The sequence below is a fragment of the Aplidium turbinatum genome, chromosome 2, assembly GCF_918807975.1.
Source record: "Aplidium turbinatum chromosome 2, kaAplTurb1.1, whole genome shotgun sequence".
Taxonomy (NCBI): domain Eukaryota; kingdom Metazoa; phylum Chordata; class Ascidiacea; order Aplousobranchia; family Polyclinidae; genus Aplidium; species Aplidium turbinatum.
The window spans coordinates 7,987,199-8,008,317 of record NC_137473.1 but is presented as its reverse complement, the minus strand read 5'-3'; the positions used below and the strand labels follow the sequence as shown (position 1 = coordinate 8,008,317).

The window sequence follows — 21,119 nt, the reverse complement described above, 5'->3', positions numbered from 1 at the left end:
TCCAAATGGTGCATAAAACATCTTGCCAATGTTGGCGTCTGCATCTTGCCAATGTTGCGGCCAACTTCTTGCCAATGTTGCCCCAACAATCAATGTTTACTGGGTAGCTTACTTTTTAGGCTACTCAAGGCCAAGGCTTCCCAAAGATATTGTTGTGCAAACCTGTGTCAAAAAATAATTATCTATGGAACAGTCTAATTGGGCAGTCTGACTCAAACTATAAACTAACTTGATAGGCCCACTTTCAATTTGTTTAGCAGCCTCACAACTACCCTTTGAAACTTCGTTTGAGGTTTGAGAAGCCCTGTTCTTGTCTCACTAGGCTATTTAAAAAGAAAACAGTACAAATAAGCTTTTAAGCTACAAGCAAAGTTTTCTTCCAAATTCCCATTGGCGGATAGCCTATCATTGTTTGGGTTTGCCTTTTCAAGGGCAACAAAATCTAACTTCGTAGTCTAAGCATGTCAGACCATCTTCGTTATTGCATCTGAAACCAGTTTCTGGACTTGCTTCAACATTTGGAAGAGTAGAATCATACGGAGTCATGCAGTTCTCAAGACGCACTTCCAATGCATTTGGATAAGCGCAAATCATTCCTGGATTTTCTTCTCTCAACTCGGGCAAAGTTTCACAATCACATGGTCCTGAAGGGTCATCTCTGTTGAACCAGACTGTCCAGTTGTTGGAGGGACAGTTGTAATCTTCTGCAGGAAACAAGTCATTGCTCAACTTTTAAATTAGCATCACCATACTTGATCAGAAGTAGGCCTATAAGTTATTAACATTGCACATCTGCTAATCAAAAATGAAGGCTAGGCTATGCAAACTAAAATGTTTATTCAAAAATTAATTATCTTAACCCTTTGCTTTTCAACGTTTTTTTGGAAGTTAACTGCTCAAGGGGGGGCCGTTTTTGGATCAAATTCAATCAGCTGTTACGTGTTATCCGCTGATGCTATTTGAACAGAAGTTGCACTGGTGTGAAAGCAAATCATTTGTATATAAGTTTGAAAAGTCATTATTTTAAAATTTTATATGTTAAACTTGATATTTCAATTTTTGCAAAGGTACCCAAAAACGACAATTTTGATTTAACTTGCCGCTATTTAATTACCGTGCTAATCCGATTTCATGCAAACTTCTGAATAACAAAGAGCTCGATCGAACGCACGAAGTGTGTGTGCGGTGTGCCGAATCATTGCATTGATTAGAATTTACGACTTGCGAGCAAATCTTATTGTAAGCTACTCACTGATTCTAAAATAGTTACAATCAAAGTAACATTGTTACACGAATTTGAAAAAAAAACAAAACTGCGTTTGTTGTCTTACATTTTTATCCTAAACTAATGCATTCCCAAACTCATGGCTAGCTTCTAGTTTTATGGAACCAAATTTCTCATAAGTAACACCTTAGCCTGCTTGAATAGCTGTTTACATCTTCGTTTGTGTATTTAGGTCTACAATTGAGTTTGTAGTATGAATATTTTTAGTAGAGAGAAGACAGTTGAACAAGTTGTTGAAATTATCTGAAATTTCTAAGTTCAAATTAGGTGCTTTTGAAATTGTGGATTTGTGTCAAGTCGCATCACAAATATCATGCAGGCCACATCATAAGTCATTTCGCTTACGGGTGTTTATAAACATGACTCATAAATTACATCCACAAAAAATACAGCATTTATATCAACAAAGCTAAGTTCGAAGCTCACTTTTTATTGAAGATTGTGTCAATCAATTCGAAATAATGCAACAGCGAATTGCCGCCAGCGTCGAAATAATGCAACAGCGAATTGAGGAACGTGCGTAAACAAAGGAAATGTGAAATAACCCACAGTCAGCAAATCTACATAAATTTAACGTTTACAAATGTTGAATCAATGTAAAAGGACTGGATTGCTGACTGGGTCCTTATTGTTTGAAGCACTAAAAATACGCGTAATATCGACAACATCAGCAAGGCAGTGATTATGTTTCTGGCCAAAAAAAAAAAAATAACTTTTGACTTCAAAGATAAAAATGATTATAACGAAGCTTCAAAGTTTGTCGTAAAACATTTTACAGAGATACAATAAACATAATCATTTTGTGCCAGATTGTGAGAAGACTTCCTAGATTCTTTCCAACCATTTGCATGATTGCAAATTATTTTCTATAACTCTATATTGCTAAAAAATGGCTTCTTTGTTGAAACAACGTGGCTACAATTCTATAAGAAATTCTTAGGCCTACTACATTGAAGTAATGAAATTTTTTTTGTGATTTTGCTGATGACGTTTTACAATATCCGAGAAGTAAAAAATAATAATGATGAATTATTTTATAAAACCGTGGTTTGCAAGTGCTTCACAAAAAATTGTTGAGGGAAAATTTACTATTAGACGTAAAACGTTTGTAAAAGAAAATTGTCGGTTTACGTATTTATAATGTTTATTGCGCTGTTATCGAATTATAAACTGCCTGTATTGTCTACCTTTGTGGTTGCCGGCCAGCTTAGAGCAGCATGCAAACCATGCGTTTTTGGTATTTGCATCGTGTTATGATTCTCGAAAATCTCCCACAAGGTCTTTATTTTTATCGTGATATTTTTGTGCCTTGTCTGTCCTGAACTTGAAGTCATTGTGCAGCACAATCCACATCGGTTTTTAGACTCAGTCTTCATTGAAAATCTTTTGTGTGGTGCATCATTTCAAGTAGTGTCTTCCCCTAAACTGTTACACAAATCGCCCAGAACCAGAACCATCGTGTTATCTTACAGCAGTTGAGAGCCCGTTATTGTATGTGTGGAATTATTACTGTAGATGTCTGACTAAATTCATGCCAAAGTTGAGCAAATTCTGCTTTCGGGATCCTTGCCGTTATTTACGGTATTTTTTGTTGATAAGTTTGGGCAGCATTTTTCCAAGATAAATGAAGACATCGGTATTGTTCGTCACTTAGATTTAGTTTTCTCAGCATTGTTTATTCATTCTTTGATCCACTAGTTTGTCCCACTTTTGGTATAATCGGATCGTTTATAGCCTAAATGGCGGGTCTTCACAATAGCCGGCCTCTTATACATTGGCGCAACGTATTCAGATGTTGAATCAATGATGAAGAAAGCTGATTTGTTGTTTGTCTTATGTGACGCCTAACTTTATGCCTCGTCTACAGTACAAAATATTTTGTAATGTACATTGTGTACATTGTACATTTTGTTTGTAGGCCTACATTACAAAATATTTTGTAATGTAGATGAAGCATTATCATCTTTATTTTGCGCTCTTTGGAACAAAACACAGTGCACTGTGAAACAAAAATACAGGACATAACAACAAGTAGGCGACATAAATCAGTGAAGGGACGCCATCGAGTTAGCTGCTACGTGTAAATGAAGCCTATCTCATAATTTTGAGTATCTCACAATTACTGTTTGCAAAAACGCTATTTCTCCGGCTTCTCCCAAAAGCATTTGCAGTGATACATTTCCTCAATTGCAAGTTTTGTCAATGAGAGCATTTCCATAGAACGTTTATTTCGAAACCAAGTTTTCGTGTCTTTATCCAAGAGAAGATTTCTTATTGTAACGTTTTTTATTCGTCAATGAATATTATCTGCTTGAAACAACTGTTTTGAATAGTTTGTGGCCTCCATAGTCTACTATTTTGATCGTGGATTGCTATTCTTCTTTGTAGAGCTGATAACGCAAAAAACGTTTGCTATTATTGTTTCTAATTAACAGCTTTGCGATCACTGGCTTTTCTTTGTAGCATAAGAAATAACGCGCTTTGTATTATTGAGGTCAAACCAAACAAAAGAAAGCAAGAGAATGCTTCTCTCTGCTCGCGCATATCGATGCACGAAGCAATTATGAGCTTATGGCTTGTCATCGCAATGTAATCCATTTCACGCTTTGCTGGAAGTTAGCTAGAAATAGCAAAAATTCACCAAAATCTTGAATTTACAAGAAAACTACACAACTTTTAGCATCAAATTTAATATCATCAGATCCGCCTGGCAATTTTAGGAAAAGTCAAGAAAAACCAAGTGCATGGCGTTACTGTGCTTCAAATAATTAAAGGAAATATGAGGGGGGGGCCAAATCCGGCCTCCCTTTGAGGAGCAAAGTGTTAAACGAAATGTTTCAAAACTGCGACAAAACTCTCACAGTTAAACAATAAAACGAACTAACTTTATATAGCTAACTAACCTTTGGCCTTGGTTGGTTGATTTTGAATCATTTATCCTCGGACTGACAAAACCTTGATAGGATATTCCTGGTAGTTTCGCATACTTTTAGAGAGGCTTTTGACGCAGGACTGGTTACCGAGATTGGCAGAGAGAAGTTTTCCGATTGTTGAAGGCTTGAAGTGTTGTTGGCGGCCTTCTTGTTTATTTATAAAAATGATGTAGGCTAGGCCTAATTTTATGTTTAGGCTACAAGCCGTCTAAACGAAGATAATAGCCTATTGACTTTATCATCCCACTTTGCCTAACCAATAAAATTTAGACTTTTTTAGAATATAAATTTTAGCTGTTTTATGGATAATCACGTACCAAGCTTCTCCACATCAACTAACTGAAGCATGTCTACGTCATCACGCATGCGTAAGAAAACGGTCATTGTGATGTCATTGGTTTCATTTGTAGACAATTTGTAGTCGTGAATGGCTGATTGTGATAATGCGGCCTTGTAGACCCAGGATGAATTCACTCGCACAGTAACAACAATAGCTCCATTTCCACTTCCAGAAACTAAAATGAAAAAGTAACCTCCAGCTGATGCACGAATATTTTAACATAAACTGCAACTTTAAACTTGATATATCTGAGGATCGGTTAGATAGGTGTATGAGGTATTTTTCGGATTCTAAGTTAAACAAATCTAAAGAACTCCAGCACTTGATAAAGCTGTTTGTTCAGCTCATGAAGTTCAAGTCGTGAAGTTAAAGGTGCATAAATTTAGATGAAATGTTTAACAGCAAATCTGGTATCATTAATTTTATTAAAATCCTTACCAACAGAATCTTCGGATATCAATTGAACAGAATTTGATTCTTCTTTTAATGACGAAAATACGGTGGTTGTAATGTCATTGGTAACGTTTGGCACTAGATTGTATTGCTCCCTCAACTGGTCGGTGATTATTAAACGGTACACCCACATGGAGTCCACTCGAACAATCAAAGTTACTGGAAAAAATGTAAGAAACCATAAAATGAAATAATGAAATGACTACTATTAAAGTAACCTAAACAGCCTGTTTCACCTTTGGAGAGATCAGAAAGTTTTGAAAAACATGCAAAAAGAGAAACTATAATATTAAGCAAATGTAGTTTGGAATTAACGTGACTCTGTCATCATTAAAACCCTTAGAACTAAGGCTACCGTATGTCCTCTTTTTAGAGGATTTATTCTCTTTTCTCAAGAAAAACGAATTGTCCTCGGAGGACACTTAAAAATGCTGAAATGCCCTCGTTTTTGCATTTTTAATTTTCTTGTTTATATTTTGAAAATATTTTTTTATGTGACTTTTGGGCGAAAGCTACTGTAAATAAGGTTAAGCAAAATGTCGAAAAGGAAAAATCTGTTTTCCATGAGCTGTGGCTGAAGTATCCTTGTGAAAAGAACTCATTGACTTTGAAGTTGGTTACATTGCTTGTGGCTACGGGAACTACAATTATTTCTCTGGCAAACAAAGGTAGTGTTAGCCTCGATGACCATATCAGATGTATTTTTATTGCATGCCTCCCAGGGGCGCCGGAACGATTTTTGACTGGGGGGGCAAGATTACGAAAATAGGGCACTTTTGTTTACTAAAAGGCCAATTTTTTTTCAAGTTTCAAGATAAGATATAGCGATAATGCTAATCTATCAGCTCACTATGTATTGAGTAATGATAGCCTACAAGTGTCCGGTATACAAAGAAGGGCATCATGCTATGTTATAATGATGTAACTTACTGTCAAGCCTTAAAGCAACCTGCGGCCATGGCCGCTAAGTAGTGCTTGAATGACCGTCGGTGCTACCTCCTCAATCGGCCAAGTTTGGTCTTCTAGCCAATTATTTAATTTCGCAATAGAATGATCGTGGATTAACTGTCGAAAATATGTAGTATCAAAGAGTGACGCAAAATTACGTTAGCGCGTCATAATCGCCACTGTTGCATTGTGCGGGAAGATTTTTGTTATTGATGGAAGATATCCATCTGCGATCACAAGCGCTGTAAGTCTTGTTTGTAATTCCCGACGTTTATTTTAACAAAGTCATAATCCGAAGTGCTAATTTACATCGGCTGGTAATATTGTCGTTTTTATGTCGATTCGATGTTGTCGGACATTGATTCGTTGTTAAAAAGGAGAACTAAGTTAGTTGACATCCGAGGGGAAAACATTTTTTGGTCATATTTTGCAAAAATTATGCTTCTTTTTAGTAATGTCCTTCACGTCATTGAAATACTTATTTTATTACCTTGCGGTCATCGTCAACTCAATCATGTCGAACGTTGTTTTTCGTTGCTAAAAAGAAGTCTAGGGGAGTGGCCAACTTCTTTAAAATCAGCCACATTGGAGACACTCGTGCGAGTGTCGTTAGATGGTCCCGCAGTACTAGATTACAATCCCGATAAAGCAGTTATTGCGTGGTGTAACGATTCTGTTGTAGGACGTCGCCCAGGCCCAGCGTTCAACAACGCTAAGTGATCATTTTAGCATTGTTGCAAGTTTAATTCTATTTACTTGTGCTATCGTTATTATTTGTATTTTGGCCTCCAAGCACGCAGATTTGGCCGCCGAGAAGGAGCTCCCGGTAAGCCACGATGGCTGCCGAAAAAAACGAGTTTGAAGGCCTGTACTGTGTTGCAAAATTTTGTGCCGTAAATATTATTTTGAGGCAAAAATGAAATATCATTATTAGGCTAAAAGGGAATAGCAGAAATTGTTATATTGCGAAATGTGCAGTAGCTTACATGACTTTAAAAGAGCACCATTGCCCCCCCTGCCCCTCCATCTGCAGAAAATTGAGGGCAGGGGGGGCATTCGCCCCCCCTGCCCCCCCGCTTCCGGCGCCCCTGATGCCTCCTAATTGGTCACCACTAACGCACTCTATCCAGCTTTGAGCCATCTTACTCTAATTAGCTTGGGCAAACGGAATGGTTAAAAGGTCGCCGCAAACAATAAGGGTTGCCAAATATTGTTTGTTGACACAAAGTTCTTTATTTTATAAATTACAATTATACTAACGGGCCGTTTGTTTACGCTTAGTCGTTTGTATTGCAGAAGTAAAGGTTTTTGCAAGCTTTAGGCGCCATGAAGATTATCCTCAGCTTGCTCATTGCAAATGCTGATCCATTAATCATGAAGTTTCATGTGGTATTTTATACAAGCTTCACCACCAAAAGAGAGATAGCTATATCTTTTAGTTTAGGCACCCATGAACAGAAAATAGCAATGGGCCCAGTGGTGGCTTGTGTTGAGAAGAAGGCCTCAAGTTAGACGGCCCTAACTAACGACAGGCCAACTAGTTAAACTGCCTTCTCCGTCTAACATTTGTTTAAAGATGAAAGAACTGTCATTTTACCTGGCCTGTTCAGTTTGAGAAGTTGGACCCTTGTGACGTCACCACGAATTTGAGCAAACAAGGCGGAAGTGACGTCATTTGTCTCGCCGGCCACGAGAGGATATTTAGACGCATCGCCATCTTTGAATGTGACGCGATAAACTTGATTGAAGTCGACACGGATGGTGAATTCGTCTCCTGTGGGTGCTGAAACGACAATGGAATAGCGTGAATACAATCACAAATTATTTTTCTAAAATACAATACGAACGTTAATAAAAGATTATGCAATTGACAGTCTCTCTCTGTAGGTATCATGGCTGATACAGCCCTCGATGTACAATGATGTTCCAGTTTGATCAATTGACAGTAGAGCTAAATAATAACATAAAACAGCCTAAACGATAAAATTACGTAGCCTATAAATTTTGCCTGTATAATGATTTATAAAATCTAATATACAATTACTAGCCGAGTATGTTTGCTTGCATTCGCACTGCTTGGCTTTTATCGTGGCATTGAACACGCTTTTGTAGTGTTGAATTAGACATTTTACCACAAATGGAAAAATCACCACGCTGAATTAAGTAATAAGGCGTTCAAGTTTACGGTACGTTTACTGCACTGATGATAATTTAAAATCGAAACAGTGGCATCTTGTCTGCAACATCTCAGTAAGACATAGGTGTTTCAACTTACCCTGGCCTCCCATGCTGACCAGCCGGAAAGAGCTTGCTTTGCCTTGCAACTTTGAAAACACCTCGGTGGACACATCATTGGTGACGTTCGCTTGAAGAAAGTATTGAGCAATGACGTCATTGGTGAGGTAGACGTCATATATGAAATTGTGGTCGACTCGAATATTCACTAAAGTTCCTCTGGGCGCTGTCGCTGAATTGAAAAACATTTAATTATTATCATTTCTAATGATTTGTATAGTCCAGACAGCAATCAATCACTCTTTTATAGATTCAACACCTGCAGACGTTGAACCAATGTAAAAAATCAGTTGATTTGCTGTCTGAGGTTGCACGGACTGGAGTAACAAACGACATGCATTTTTACAGCCTTTTTACATGTGATTTTTTACAAAGTGACGGATTTTGCTGTATGAGAGAGTACGAGTTATTCATAGACTACAAGTTCTCAAACACTAGAGTAGGCCGAATAACATGAGGCGTTAATTAAATGCCTGGTGAACAGTCTCTTTCAATTCCAAGAGTAGGCTCTTGCTTCGTACAATTGCTAGGTTTGCAGCACTTTTGGATCACAGTAAAAAAAATCTAAATGATTGCGCTCAAAAATACAACATAACTTACAAGTTAACTTCAAAATGTTTTACGTTTACACTTTAGTTTAAAGAAACACCAAAAGGAGATTTTATTGTGGTGCAAACAAAATGTAGTGGTAATGCTGATACCTGAAGTTAGTACTCTGATCAATTGGACAATGCTGGCTTTCGTGCGTAGAGTTACAAAAGTCGTTGATGAAATTTCGTTTGTTCTTCCAATAATGAACTTGTAATTACGCCTCACCTCTTGCGTCACGTACACGTCATAAGACGTCATGTAATCGACACGGACTGTTATTTTCACTCCACTTGGAGACACTGGCGAAAAAATAACCAAGTTAAAGAAAAAGAGCTTTTTTCATCAATCAGGCGCAGATTTGGTAAACATCTGGACTAGAAACAAAGTGGTTGTCTGAGTATGCTTTTATCAAAAAAAGAACGACCGGAAAGCAATGTACTTGCATCTGTTCAATGTTCATAGCAGAACTCTCGCAGAATATACTCAATAATTAAATAAATCTCTAGATTCTTTCATAGCAGGTGGGCTCACATCTACTTCGCTGCTGACCTTCTCACATTGTTAGGAAAGGTAAAAAGCCACATTATAAAAAAGTTAGAATACCGGTAACCAATGATTGTATGCAGCAAGATATATCTGTCTCCTTTTGCATAATCACACTTCATATAAACCACTTCGTAGATTAAAGTTGTGTGGATTGAAGTTGTGTCGGGTGAAATATAAACCACTTGTGTGGTATATCACACCTCGCGTATAGACTATAGTAACAAATACACTATACGTTTAATTTTGAACAGCCTATAATCCCTATATCGTGTTTGGTACAGGTACAGTTTTGTATATGTAGTTTTGTACACATCGTATCACGTGTATTACGGGTCTGGTGTAAGTTACTTTAAGATATACTTACATGAGTCCAATCTAAATATTTGGTAAATGTTTGCCACTCCAGTTAGTTGCACAAAGATTGATGACGTAACATCGTTGTTGACGGAAGGAATCAAGTGGTATTGCTTGATCACGTGATCAGGCAGGTACACGTGATACACGTGATTAAGATCCACTCGGACAGTGATGATGGTTCCGACCGGAGCTTCAAGGTAAAAGAAAAAATCAAACAAAAGACAATTGAACAGTTTTTTCTCTGGTAGAAAAAGCCTATTGATAACTTGGCGAAAGGACGTTTATTCTCCCGTCAATTTGTCATATCTTTAAATCCAGGTAAGCTGCGTGTAGTCCAAGGGTTCTTAACCAGGATTGCTCGCACCACTAAGGGGATAGAGACTTGTTTCTAGAAGGTGTACAGTGAATCATTGCGATAAGTTATAAAATGGCATTGAAAGGTCGAAACTTGTTTTTTGCCGTTTTAATCTGTATTTTGTATTGCAGGTGACTATTGATTTTTAGCTATTTTAGAAAGAGGTGCGAGAAGTGGATGCTGATTTCAAAGTGGTACCTACATGGAAAAAGGTTTTCAGCCAATTTATTTCTAGAATTTCTAACAATTTGTTTTGCCTACGCTTACTTGTACGGTCAAGGCGAACCAGCTGCACCGAAGTGATTTCTTTTCTGAGTTCCACAAACAAGTCTGGCGCAAGTTCGTTGGTGATGTTGACAAGAAGAGAATATTTTGCTTTCACTTCTTTCGACACGTACAGTTGATAAACACCATTGAAGTCCACACGAACCGTCATGAGAGTGCCAACAGGTGTGACTGTAACACGCAAAATGAGCAGCCAGTCAGTTTCTGCTTGTTTATCAACAAATAAAACTTGTGCAACAAAAACGCTAGAAAAGTTATTACAACAGTAAAATTTCAGTTCGCTTTATTCGTTACATGTTTTGTCGGCCCTGGCACAAGTTCTATAGTTTGGACCAGTTTGTCTAATTCGTCAGTTCGCCTTATTTGTTACATTTTTTGTCGGCCCTGACACAAGTCCTATAGTTTGGACCAGTTTGCATGATGCGTGAGTTCGCTTAATTCGTTACTTTTTCTAATCGCTTTGAGGTGACGAATTAGGTAATTTTATCTAATTGTATTGTACCTGGTGCTTCTACGTTGTACAGCTGAAGTGAAAACACCGTTGGCCTTATAGATAGGAAGATGTCTTCAGACACATCGTTAATTGTCCTGTCAGAGAGCATATATTGGCGTCTGACATCGCTAGGAAGCGACGCGCGGTAAGTCCGACTGTAGCCGATTCTTATTGTAACTGGTGTTGTGCTTGGTACTGAAAAGAGATATGAAATTGTAAGATAAAGAAAATATTATGAATAAAAATCAATCAGCGGCAGCGCCATTGTCCATGTGAGAGTTGACATTTGTAAATGCCCACATTGTCTTGTAGTCAGCCAGTGTGATGATTAATTTAAAGATTATAACAATGGCAACAATGACATAACCATGCAAATAATAACATTAGAGCTACAATGCAAAGTGTATGATGAAACTGTATGACCATAACGCGGGCACCGAACAATAACATGCTAGGATAGGACACCTGATGGCTCGTAGGCAAAAAGTTGCGTGTAAGTGGCTCTTCTTCGAAACTCATTAAAGATGGCGGCTGTCACGTCATTCGTTCCAGTTGGATCAAAATCATAATAATTGATTAATTCTGCCGACAAAGCCGCTTTGTAAATTCGCGCATAGTCGACTCGGACAGTGAGATACGTTGATGGTTCGTCTAAAATAAACCGAATTCATTGCTTAGACTGTTGTTTGTTACATTGTTTGTTTCCTGTATTGTATTTATTGTTTGAATGTAGAGTATATACTATATACAACACGTAACAGTGATAGAAAAAATATCTTGTATATATTTAAAAGTATACATTATGAAAACAAACAACCCACAATTTAAACAACCCTTCTTGTATAACAACTAATTATGCGGTGAACGAAGGCAAAACTTTACTAAAAGCCTTACCTTGATGTTTTTTGAATTTACAGAATTATAAATCTAATTCTTCAATCAAAAATTTGTGCTTGTCATCAATATTATACGTAGTATTATTGTATTATTACTATTAATATTATTGTTTGTTATTTAGTTATTATAATTATTTCTGACGCCTTACCACGTGTGGCAACGCTAACAAGTAGCACTGAGTTAGCTTCTCTTCTTATCAAAGGAAAGATGTCTGACGATATATCGTTGGCGACGTTCGCCTGGAAGCCGTATCTAGCCAGTATGACGTCACTGAGAGAGACGTTGTACACTTGACGAAAATCCACCCAAACGACGACCGAAACGCCGGTAGATGGCGCTAGAAAAGTCAACTGAAGTTGCCATTTCCACAAATTATACAAATGTAAACGTTGTGTCAATGTTAATTTATAATAGCAATAAGCAAATGTAGGCTAGACGTTGTGATTTTATAAGACTAAGCTATGGAGTTATCAAGCTATTCACTGAGAGCAGCGATGCTTTTCTGACTGATTTTGTCGGTTTCAAAGACTTTTATACTGGACATTTGCACCCAATAACACGGATTTTCAATTGTATGGGTTCTTAATTAATATGTACCATCATTTTTGTAGCTGAAACTGAAAGTAATTGGTTGTTGCTTATGACGCATATTTCACATATGACTCAATGTGAAAAACTATACTGAATAGCCTACTTTTTTGCAATCAGAGAAAACATCAAGGTTTTCAATTTAGACGTCTGATAACTTTATTCCTTTTAACAGCGTCATAGTTTTTGAAGAGCAACAAAAACGCTTAAAAAGTAATTACATAGTATTCAAGGCGACATCACATGCAATAAAAAAATGTCAATTCTTTCTCAAGCTTGCAATTAAATGAGCAAGTAGATTTTATTGAGAAATTTCAAGTAATACGAGATATCACTGTGAAAGCTTTGCTAAGGGATTGTTATTGCAAACGAACATACAGTAGATGTGATGCTTACCGGCTGAGTCCAAGCTGAAGAGTTGAACAAAATAAACATTGTCTCTAATTTGCTGGAACGTGGCCAAAGTCACATCGTTAATACCAGACAAAGTGAGTTGATATTCCTTTTGTGTGGAAGAAGATACCGCAACCCTGTAGGTTCGGATGAAATCAACTCGTACCAAAAACATTGTGAAGTTCTGTAGAGCTGAAATCGTAGTAGTAGGTTATGACATATTTGGAAAAACTATGATGATAGTATTCGATTGCACACGAATGATAATGATGACAAAAATATAACAAATAGAAATTGGAAAATCTAATCAATAGTTGTACAACGCATTGTTTTGACAATTACATTTACTCTGCTTGTCTGTTTATATATGGCGCTGTAGAAACAGAATAAATTGACTTGACTTGGAACTAGTAAGCAAGAGCCAATTTTTACACCTTTATCTCATTAAGTACAACGTGGTTAAGATGCCTGTTTAAAATTTTGTTTAGATTTGTTAAGACATTCTTTACTTACCTGTTTCGGTTACATTAACCAATTGAATCGCATCAGATTCGCGACGAATTAGAGAAAAGATAGACAGAGTAACGTCGTTCGTTGACGCTTCCCTGAAGTAGTACTTTGCAAACAAGTTCGCTTGCATATAGATGACAAAGCTCCACCGACGGTCAACTCGTATTCTTGCCTCTGTACCACTGAGGATCGCTGAAAATTCAATGAAACTTAATGCAAAAACAACGTAGTTGAATAAAGCGTTGGCAAAATAAGCTTATTTAGTTTTGTTGTATTTTTTAATTTTTGAATTTTTTTTATTGTGTTGTATTTTGTGAATTTTTAGGAATGAATTTTCGCTTTTACCAAAAAGAAACTTTTACTCAGCTACGAGTTCAAGACGTGACTATAATTAGAACAGCACTTATATTTGGCTATTCATATCGTATGGCATCGGGATTAGACATGAAGACTTCTGACCATATTCACGAATATCATCTACAAAGGTTATGAAAATTATGCACTGCTATTGTAGTTGAGTGCATACACCAAACGCATGTATTGTACATATAATCCATGCACTTAATGTACATAAACTATGTATGGCCTACAAAGGCTAGGAAAAGACTAGGTTGTATTCTCGCTCTTAGTAAATAGGTAGGCCCGATATTAGTGTTACTGTTGCCAAAATCAGTCGTAAATAGACTACTCTTTACAACTCTTTAATACTTTAAGCAATAAATTTTGCACGATCTTAGGTCTTGCATACAGAGAAGTTAAATAAGTTCATCAAGCATTGCTTTGTTGGATCTGACAGAAGTAGTTTAGCATGGAGAAAAGTACGACAGTTTGGGAAGCGTTAGGGTGTACCTTGATTTGATTACTATTTAACTAATAAGATCGGGGTAGTCGCAAAGTGACAACCAACAATTCTATAGTAACTCACGTGGAAGCCCTCCTTGCACCAGCTTTGGTTCCACATTGTAATCTTGCTGTATTTGTTGGTATATTTCATCAGAGATATCCACAGTTTCATATTCACTAAGTAGATATCTTTTGACCATTTCTTCCGACCCTGACATCTGGTAAGTATTTTCAAATTCCACTCTGACCTTTATCAAGTGGCGGTTATCAGACTCTGTAACAATGAGTTCTATTTAATGAGGAAGCGGTTTTGTGAGCAACGAAAAACAGACAAAAGGAAATAAAGCAATTGAGGAATAATGTTGTCAGTAATTTTAGACATAAAATGCAGTAAATGATTGAAAAATAAATTGTATATGTCATTGGACACTGATTTGAGTTGATACAACTTTAAACTACGCCGAGACAACAGCAAACAACCAGTTAGTAGCTTACACTATAATGAAACTCAACAATAGTAATACACTGCCTTCCTTGCATGTTCGCCTGATAGCTCAGTTGGTTAAAGTGCGTCACTTTATAAGCAAAGAAACGTCAAGATCAAGCGGTGCTGGTTCGACTCTCGGGGTGTGCGCTTGAGCAAAGCATTTTCAAGAACAGCTCTCCATTCAGCAGCGCTTAATGGATAAAGTAATGCACTGACAACAATTCAGCAACAAGCGGAACTTCACTCTGCCAATCTCGGGGACCTGGCATGCGTCAGTGGTCCAAAGCCTCTATAAGTACAAAACTGACAGAGTTGAGCCTTGAAAGAAGCTTTCAAACTTCGGTTCGACGATACAGAGAACGTAGTAAACATAAGCTTTGTGCAATTTCCTACAACAGCCTGGGATACTTACCAAAAGCGGAAAACCGGAGAACAAAACCGGAGTATCCGATATAGCGGCGGTCCACGGTCATCTTAATACCCAGAACGTTATCTCTTGAAAACCGAATCGTATTTTCGTCGTTGCTGCTCCGCAGGGTCAGGAAGACAGGACTTTTATCATCCAAACCGTCATAAAACTAAGTTTAAAAATGTTGTTGTTTACTTCCCTTCCATTAATTAATAATCATGATGAAAGCAACAATATAAATAAAAATAACAATAATAATAGTAGCCTACTGTATTATTTCACAAGTGTAATTGAACGAACACGCTGCAAAAAGCGAAGCTCAATCTATTGCAGTAGGCTACCGTTAGTAATAATAACAAGAATAGAAAGTACCGTATAATAATTTGACATGCGTTTCGTTATCGACATTTGTTCTTATGGCGTCAGCTCTCAGCTTTCGCATTTAACGATTTTCAGCCAGTTCTCTCTATTCGGCTTAACTTTAGTAGTAGGTTCATAACAAACTTAAAATTAGGAGTAGCTGTACAAAAAGAAAGCTTTATCTGTGTGTCAGCACTAGGTTGAGTATTTTTTAACAAATCACATTATTAAAAAAGTGTAAGAGAATAAGTAAGTAAGTCCATAAATAAGTACTGTAAGTACGTAAGTACCTAAGTAAGTAAGTAAGTAAGTAAATACGTAAGTAAGTAAATACGTAAGTAAGTAAATACGTAAGTAAGTAAATAAGTAGATACGTACGTAAGTAGGTAAAAAGTAAGTAAGTTAAGTAAGTAAGAAGAAAATGAGTAAGTAAAAAGGGGAAAGTATAGAGAGTGAGTGAGTACGTAAGTAAATAGATGAGTAAGAGCAGACACTTACGGTTAATGTGAAGTGTGCGGAGTAGGTGTTTGTTCCAAAATCAGGGAAAGAAAATCGTATGTTTGTCCCTTCAGGGGAGCGTACAGTGTACCAGCAAGTCAATGAATAGCCATGACTTCGAGGAAAGCCTGGTTGAATGATTTGTTCTTCTTTTCCTATTTCAGCGACGAGATCGGTTGTCCCGCACTTATCAGCTGTGATTAGCATTTCAATTTATGTGACATTTGATTACATCTTATACAAAAAGAATTCCTTTATCAAGCTAGTAACAAGATAGTGTACTAAAAGAGAGATTACTGCTCATAGCTTAGCTTCTTATGTTCTCTTGTGGGTAATTATTACGTCAACCTTGCTTTTCTATTATGCCATAATAATTATGGGACAATATACACTATATACAGTACATAAGCACCAACAAAGGTGGCGTGTCACATGGACAAATAAAGCTATACATTGAAACAAGAATAAAATAAAACAAGAATGAAGCAAAGAAAGTTTAGAAATATTACCTGCTCTGTATTGAACTTGAAAGCCATTTTTGCCAAGACTTCCATTGGAAATAAAATCCATCTCGATGACTTTTCCCGGAGACCTGTAAACCTGGCCGGTGGTCAATGGAGCTTGAGTACTTGCGCTTTCAATGACCTGTTGAAAGCAGAGTTTCCGTAATGAAAATTAAGCGATTCAGGGTCTGTTACAACTTGACCAACAGAATAAATTGCAGCTCACGCAACTACTGAAAAAACATCAAGAAAGAGGCAAACGCAAACCTGAAAGGCATATAATATACAAGTGAATTCATTAACCTAACTCTATTGAAAACTCAAGTCACGTGACCATACGTCACGTAACGGCACTCGATATTATTATAAACTTACCAACAATTTGTCTCTGTTTGACTCATCAAACGTCACAACGGTGAGCTCGACCACGTAATCGCACGGTGCATTTATCGTCCAATTACAGATTAAGTTGGATGGGTGTGCCAGAGGGTAGCCAGGTGACATTACAATCTGAGGTTCTTTCGTTGCTTCAAGGACTTCTCCACATGAGGCTAAAATATTTTTATATTTTTATGAAAGGGACTCTAGTTCAACAGGCAAAAACGTTGATTGAAATTTAAGCTTTTATTTAGACAGTTGTTGTTATTTCAGTCCACTAGTCGCTATTTGGCTATTGAGTCGTGAATAACTTTCCCACTTAGTGCCATGCGCACTGTGTTGAAATCTAATATAGATAATGACGTCACTACATTGAATTAATATAAGCGATTGATTCTGTGAAATTTTGTTTATTATGTTCTGTCATTGCAGTATAGATACTAAATAAGCATTTGTTTATTGTATTGTCAAAATCTTTTTATCGGACTTGTGTAGCCTATGCATGCAACTGCGTTCTTCAATTTATTTACTCTAAGAATGCGCATTTATCAAGGTACGCGAAACATTAGTAAAGCAATAGGCTTTAGTTAGTAGGCTAAGTGGTACATTGTATTCAAGCGACTAAGCATTGCAAAAGAAGCAAGATGAATACCAAAAATTGCGGTAGGCAACTAGTTCTCAAGCATATATAGACTATCAATATTTACATTTCCTATACTTACACACTGCCAAGTATTTCATGGAGAATCCTGTGTATGTGAAACGTTTCGATGCCTTTAGCTGGATAGTCATGACATTGCTCCTCGAATGCTGCGTCGTTCCAACTTGACTGGGTCGGTTTAGGTACAAAAATCGAACACCATTGGCTGGCCATCCGTCATAGAACTACAGAAATACAGTTATGAACGACTTCAAATGAAGATTAATACTTATTATGATTACAAGCACGTCAGTTTAAAAAATACATTTATTGAGTTCCATTAAGGAATATAAGGATAGGGGATATCCTGACTAAGAAGCAGCAGGCCAGCGATTCTCCTTCAAGTATCAATTCAGTATTTTTTTATTATTAAAAATGCATGGAGAATCAGCAGAGCCCTAATTAGACTATGGCATATGCATTTCGCTCTACTACTGCGTAGAGCATCATTAGTGCCTAAAAAGCAAACATACGAAAGCATTACCTAAAACTATTACTGAATAAATAAATAAAAGAATCTGCAGTTGCCTAACTAAGATACTGGCCAAGACTAACTGGTACAATACCCAGTACTGTGTTAAAAAAATGAACATTCTTGTCATTGCCCAAAAAATCGAGAAATTTGCAGTTTTTCAAAAATTGACTTTCTTCAATTTTCATTTATTATCAAGATTGATCCGAAAAGTGAAAAATGTTTTCCCGAACATAAAGTTGAGATCAATCAAAAAACATTAACTCGCATTAGTATTGTGTTAAAAAATGGCGAGCTTGAACGAAGATTTGCAAATACTTTTCACATCAGCAATTGATCTGATGCAGATATTCACCAGATCAGATCAGGTCTGTACTATATCTCTTGAAAATCGGCATTAAAGTGAGTGTTTCTTGGTTGTAAACCAGAATTCGAGTAAAAGTTGATAGAATTGACGACCCTGACGACTTTCCTTTCAAATGAAAAGAACTTTTTACTTAAGAGTTACACACGAAGGCTTACAAACAAGGCCGTTGAAGATAATTTGCATTGGAACCAATGACAAGCGCAAAAACCCTAATCAAGACATCTTCAAAGAGGAACAATGTGAATCTAAAGAATACGCGGTGTTGGTGGTTTTAGGGCCCCGCTGAAAAAATCTCTGCCTCCTAAAATATCTCTCTACCGGGTCCAAAAATACCCAGTGGACCCTTATCAATGATATTACGTACAAGTTCATTTACAAGCTAGAGATGCTTAACAAATAAAAATATTGAACTTACATATAGATAATAATATGTGCTGGAAAACGTAGAAGTTCCAAAGTCGTCGATCCAAAATCGAATTCTTGTGTCCCGTGGCGACGTAATGACGTAGGAACAATACAGGGTGTTTCCATAGTCCCCTGGGTACCCGGGGGAAAGGAGTCGCTTTTCGACGTTAATCTCTGCACTGGATTCTAACTCCCCACAAACGTGAACTAAAGTAAGTAAAAATGTATTTTGTTATAATCTACAGCAAACTTGACGTTGTTGGATGGGGCAGGGTGAAGACTTTGTAACTTTTTTTATTGCTTGCAATTAGAAAATACGAAATAAATGCGTGAAACCTTCTTTAAATTGAAAAGCGAATCCAGTTCTTTGGACACTGTTGATGGAAATGAAATCAATCCTTGCACTGGTTCCAGGAGTAGTGTAGGCTTGAACTCCTCGTAATCGAGTTATTCGTTTTGGAGATGGTACTTCCACCTATTGCAATCAGTTTAATAATGTAGTAGGTAACTTGTAGCTTTATACCTACCTTTTTAGCAAGTTGTATGCAGTTTAATTGTAGCATACATTTAGAAAACATGAGCATTGCCTTAAACCAATCGAAAAGTTACATCACCAAGACAACATTGTCAGTAGAAACATATTTGTGATAAAAGCACTGCAGCCTGGAGTTAGGAAAAAATACTTGGAACAGAAATGACAAAAACCAAAACGTTTCTTTTAATTGTCGACTGCATAGTGCATGTGCTACACTAACGCTGCTAACCTTAAAAGTCACATAACTTGAAATCACAGGTGACAAATAATGTATATGAAGCACTGTGAACTGACCTGGACAATGTCACAACAGGTTTCGTTGCTGACGTAGCGAGGAGTCACTTCTATGACGTGATTAGTCGATGACGAAATTTCCCATGTACAAATTCCATTTGAAGGGTGTTGCAAAGGATATTTGGGGGAGGTAATGGTTTGGTGGAGAGGTATTGCCCGATAAGTTTTGCCACAAGACTCTGAAAATGATGTGGAAGTTTATGAATTAATTAAAAGCGTGAGGACATTTTTTCTCGAATAAAAAAACACTCTTCAGAGTTCAATCCGCGCAGTTGCACATACCTGTAGTGGTCTGACCTTATTGATGTAGGTCGGTCATGGAGGTGAACAGCACCAACCTCTCAGTTATTGTTGAAATGATACAAGTACTAGATTACGCAATTGACTAAATAGATGTCTGTTATTAAAGCGGTTGCTACACCGTCCACCACAAGAGTTGGACCACTGTTGTATGTCTTGAAATTTCATTCAGAATCGAATGTTTGCTCAATCATTTAAACTATCAGGGGTATTGGGGGGTATACATTAGGCTATAGACATCTAGTACTGTATAATGGCATAGTCAGAGATGGGCAAGATCACCAGTATTGGTGATCTTGAAGATCAAGATCAACAAACTATGTGATCTTGAAGATCAAGATCAAGATCGTGATCTTGAAGATCAAGATCACTTTCAAGATCACTTTTTGTGTACTTGAAAAAAAATGAAGTTTTTGATCAATGATGTTGCAAAAAATAATTAGCCTACTATAGCCTAAGCAACCTAGGTAAAGGTATATAGTTGGTATTGCTAACTTTTCTTTTAACTACTCGATCGCTGGCCTAAAAATTGTAATAAGTTAGTGACTGTTGCTATTAGGCCTATCAATTGTTGACGTAGTTTGCGTAGAATCGCAACGTCACACCCAAGGCCGAGATTAATTACAGCAGTACTGAAAAAGTCGCAAAATTTGCAATTAGTTTTATACTTTTTATTTATAATAAATAAATAAAAATAAACTTTGAACTGCATCATTTTTTACCAATTTTTTGTCTGATTCATGTAGGAGTTTTTATACGTGTTACTAAGTAGTTTTAACTTTCACTGTATTACCTATGTTAAAGTTTATTGCACCATTTATCCATCTGGCAACGTTGATACTGTTGTCTACCATCAAAAAAGTTCAGAGGTTTGCGGTCAGACAAACCGCTCCATACTCAGACCCTAAACAAGTCTTGATCTGCTTGATTTGCTGCAATAAACCACTTTACATGACTAAAATCGGCTAGACTCCAAATTTTTTAACACCGCCATTCTAGACTTTTGAAACATCTAAAACTGGGTCAAAGAAAGCAAACATTTCTTTAAAAATCACACATGGAAATTGTGAACAAAGTTAAATCATATTTATTATACGTCAACACAAAGTAGTAGCCTACACGGAAATTGACTTCTTTATTATGACCAACACAGAAAACTTTTTCAATTTTGAAATGGCAACACGGACCAGATCAGATGGAGACTTTAAATCGTCTTTTGTTGGACACATATCACATTAACAGTGGCTTAATGTTAGTAGTTGCCACTAACTACTTTGTACAGTACGAGTTCTAAACAAA

At 36.9% G+C, this 21,119-nt stretch overlaps 1 protein-coding gene across 1 annotated transcript in view; it reads right to left on the bottom strand.

Moving 5' to 3' along the window:
* Window positions 1–41: 41 nt before the first annotated feature.
* LOC145788289 (uncharacterized) overlaps window positions 42–21,119 on the bottom strand; it is a 29,080-nt gene continuing 8,002 nt past the window's right edge. The window contains exons 12-33 of the mRNA XM_082600071.1: window positions 19,521–19,699; window positions 19,028–19,166; window positions 18,702–18,898; window positions 17,470–17,632; window positions 16,745–16,920; window positions 16,376–16,511; window positions 15,867–16,060; window positions 15,012–15,177; window positions 14,195–14,386; window positions 13,273–13,461; window positions 12,763–12,951; window positions 11,927–12,115; window positions 11,347–11,532; window positions 10,891–11,076; window positions 10,371–10,559; window positions 9,756–9,938; window positions 8,956–9,144; window positions 8,235–8,426; window positions 7,557–7,742; window positions 4,997–5,170; window positions 4,536–4,733; window positions 42–704 (exon numbers count right to left, since the gene is read on the bottom strand). Of these exons, the coding sequence (XP_082456197.1) occupies window positions 427–704; window positions 4,536–4,733; window positions 4,997–5,170; window positions 7,557–7,742; window positions 8,235–8,426; window positions 8,956–9,144; window positions 9,756–9,938; window positions 10,371–10,559; window positions 10,891–11,076; window positions 11,347–11,532; window positions 11,927–12,115; window positions 12,763–12,951; window positions 13,273–13,461; window positions 14,195–14,386; window positions 15,012–15,177; window positions 15,867–16,060; window positions 16,376–16,511; window positions 16,745–16,920; window positions 17,470–17,632; window positions 18,702–18,898; window positions 19,028–19,166; window positions 19,521–19,699 (4,070 nt within the window). The 3' untranslated portion in view covers window positions 42–426. The remainder of the gene's footprint in view (window positions 705–4,535; window positions 4,734–4,996; window positions 5,171–7,556; window positions 7,743–8,234; window positions 8,427–8,955; window positions 9,145–9,755; window positions 9,939–10,370; window positions 10,560–10,890; window positions 11,077–11,346; window positions 11,533–11,926; window positions 12,116–12,762; window positions 12,952–13,272; window positions 13,462–14,194; window positions 14,387–15,011; window positions 15,178–15,866; window positions 16,061–16,375; window positions 16,512–16,744; window positions 16,921–17,469; window positions 17,633–18,701; window positions 18,899–19,027; window positions 19,167–19,520; window positions 19,700–21,119) is intronic.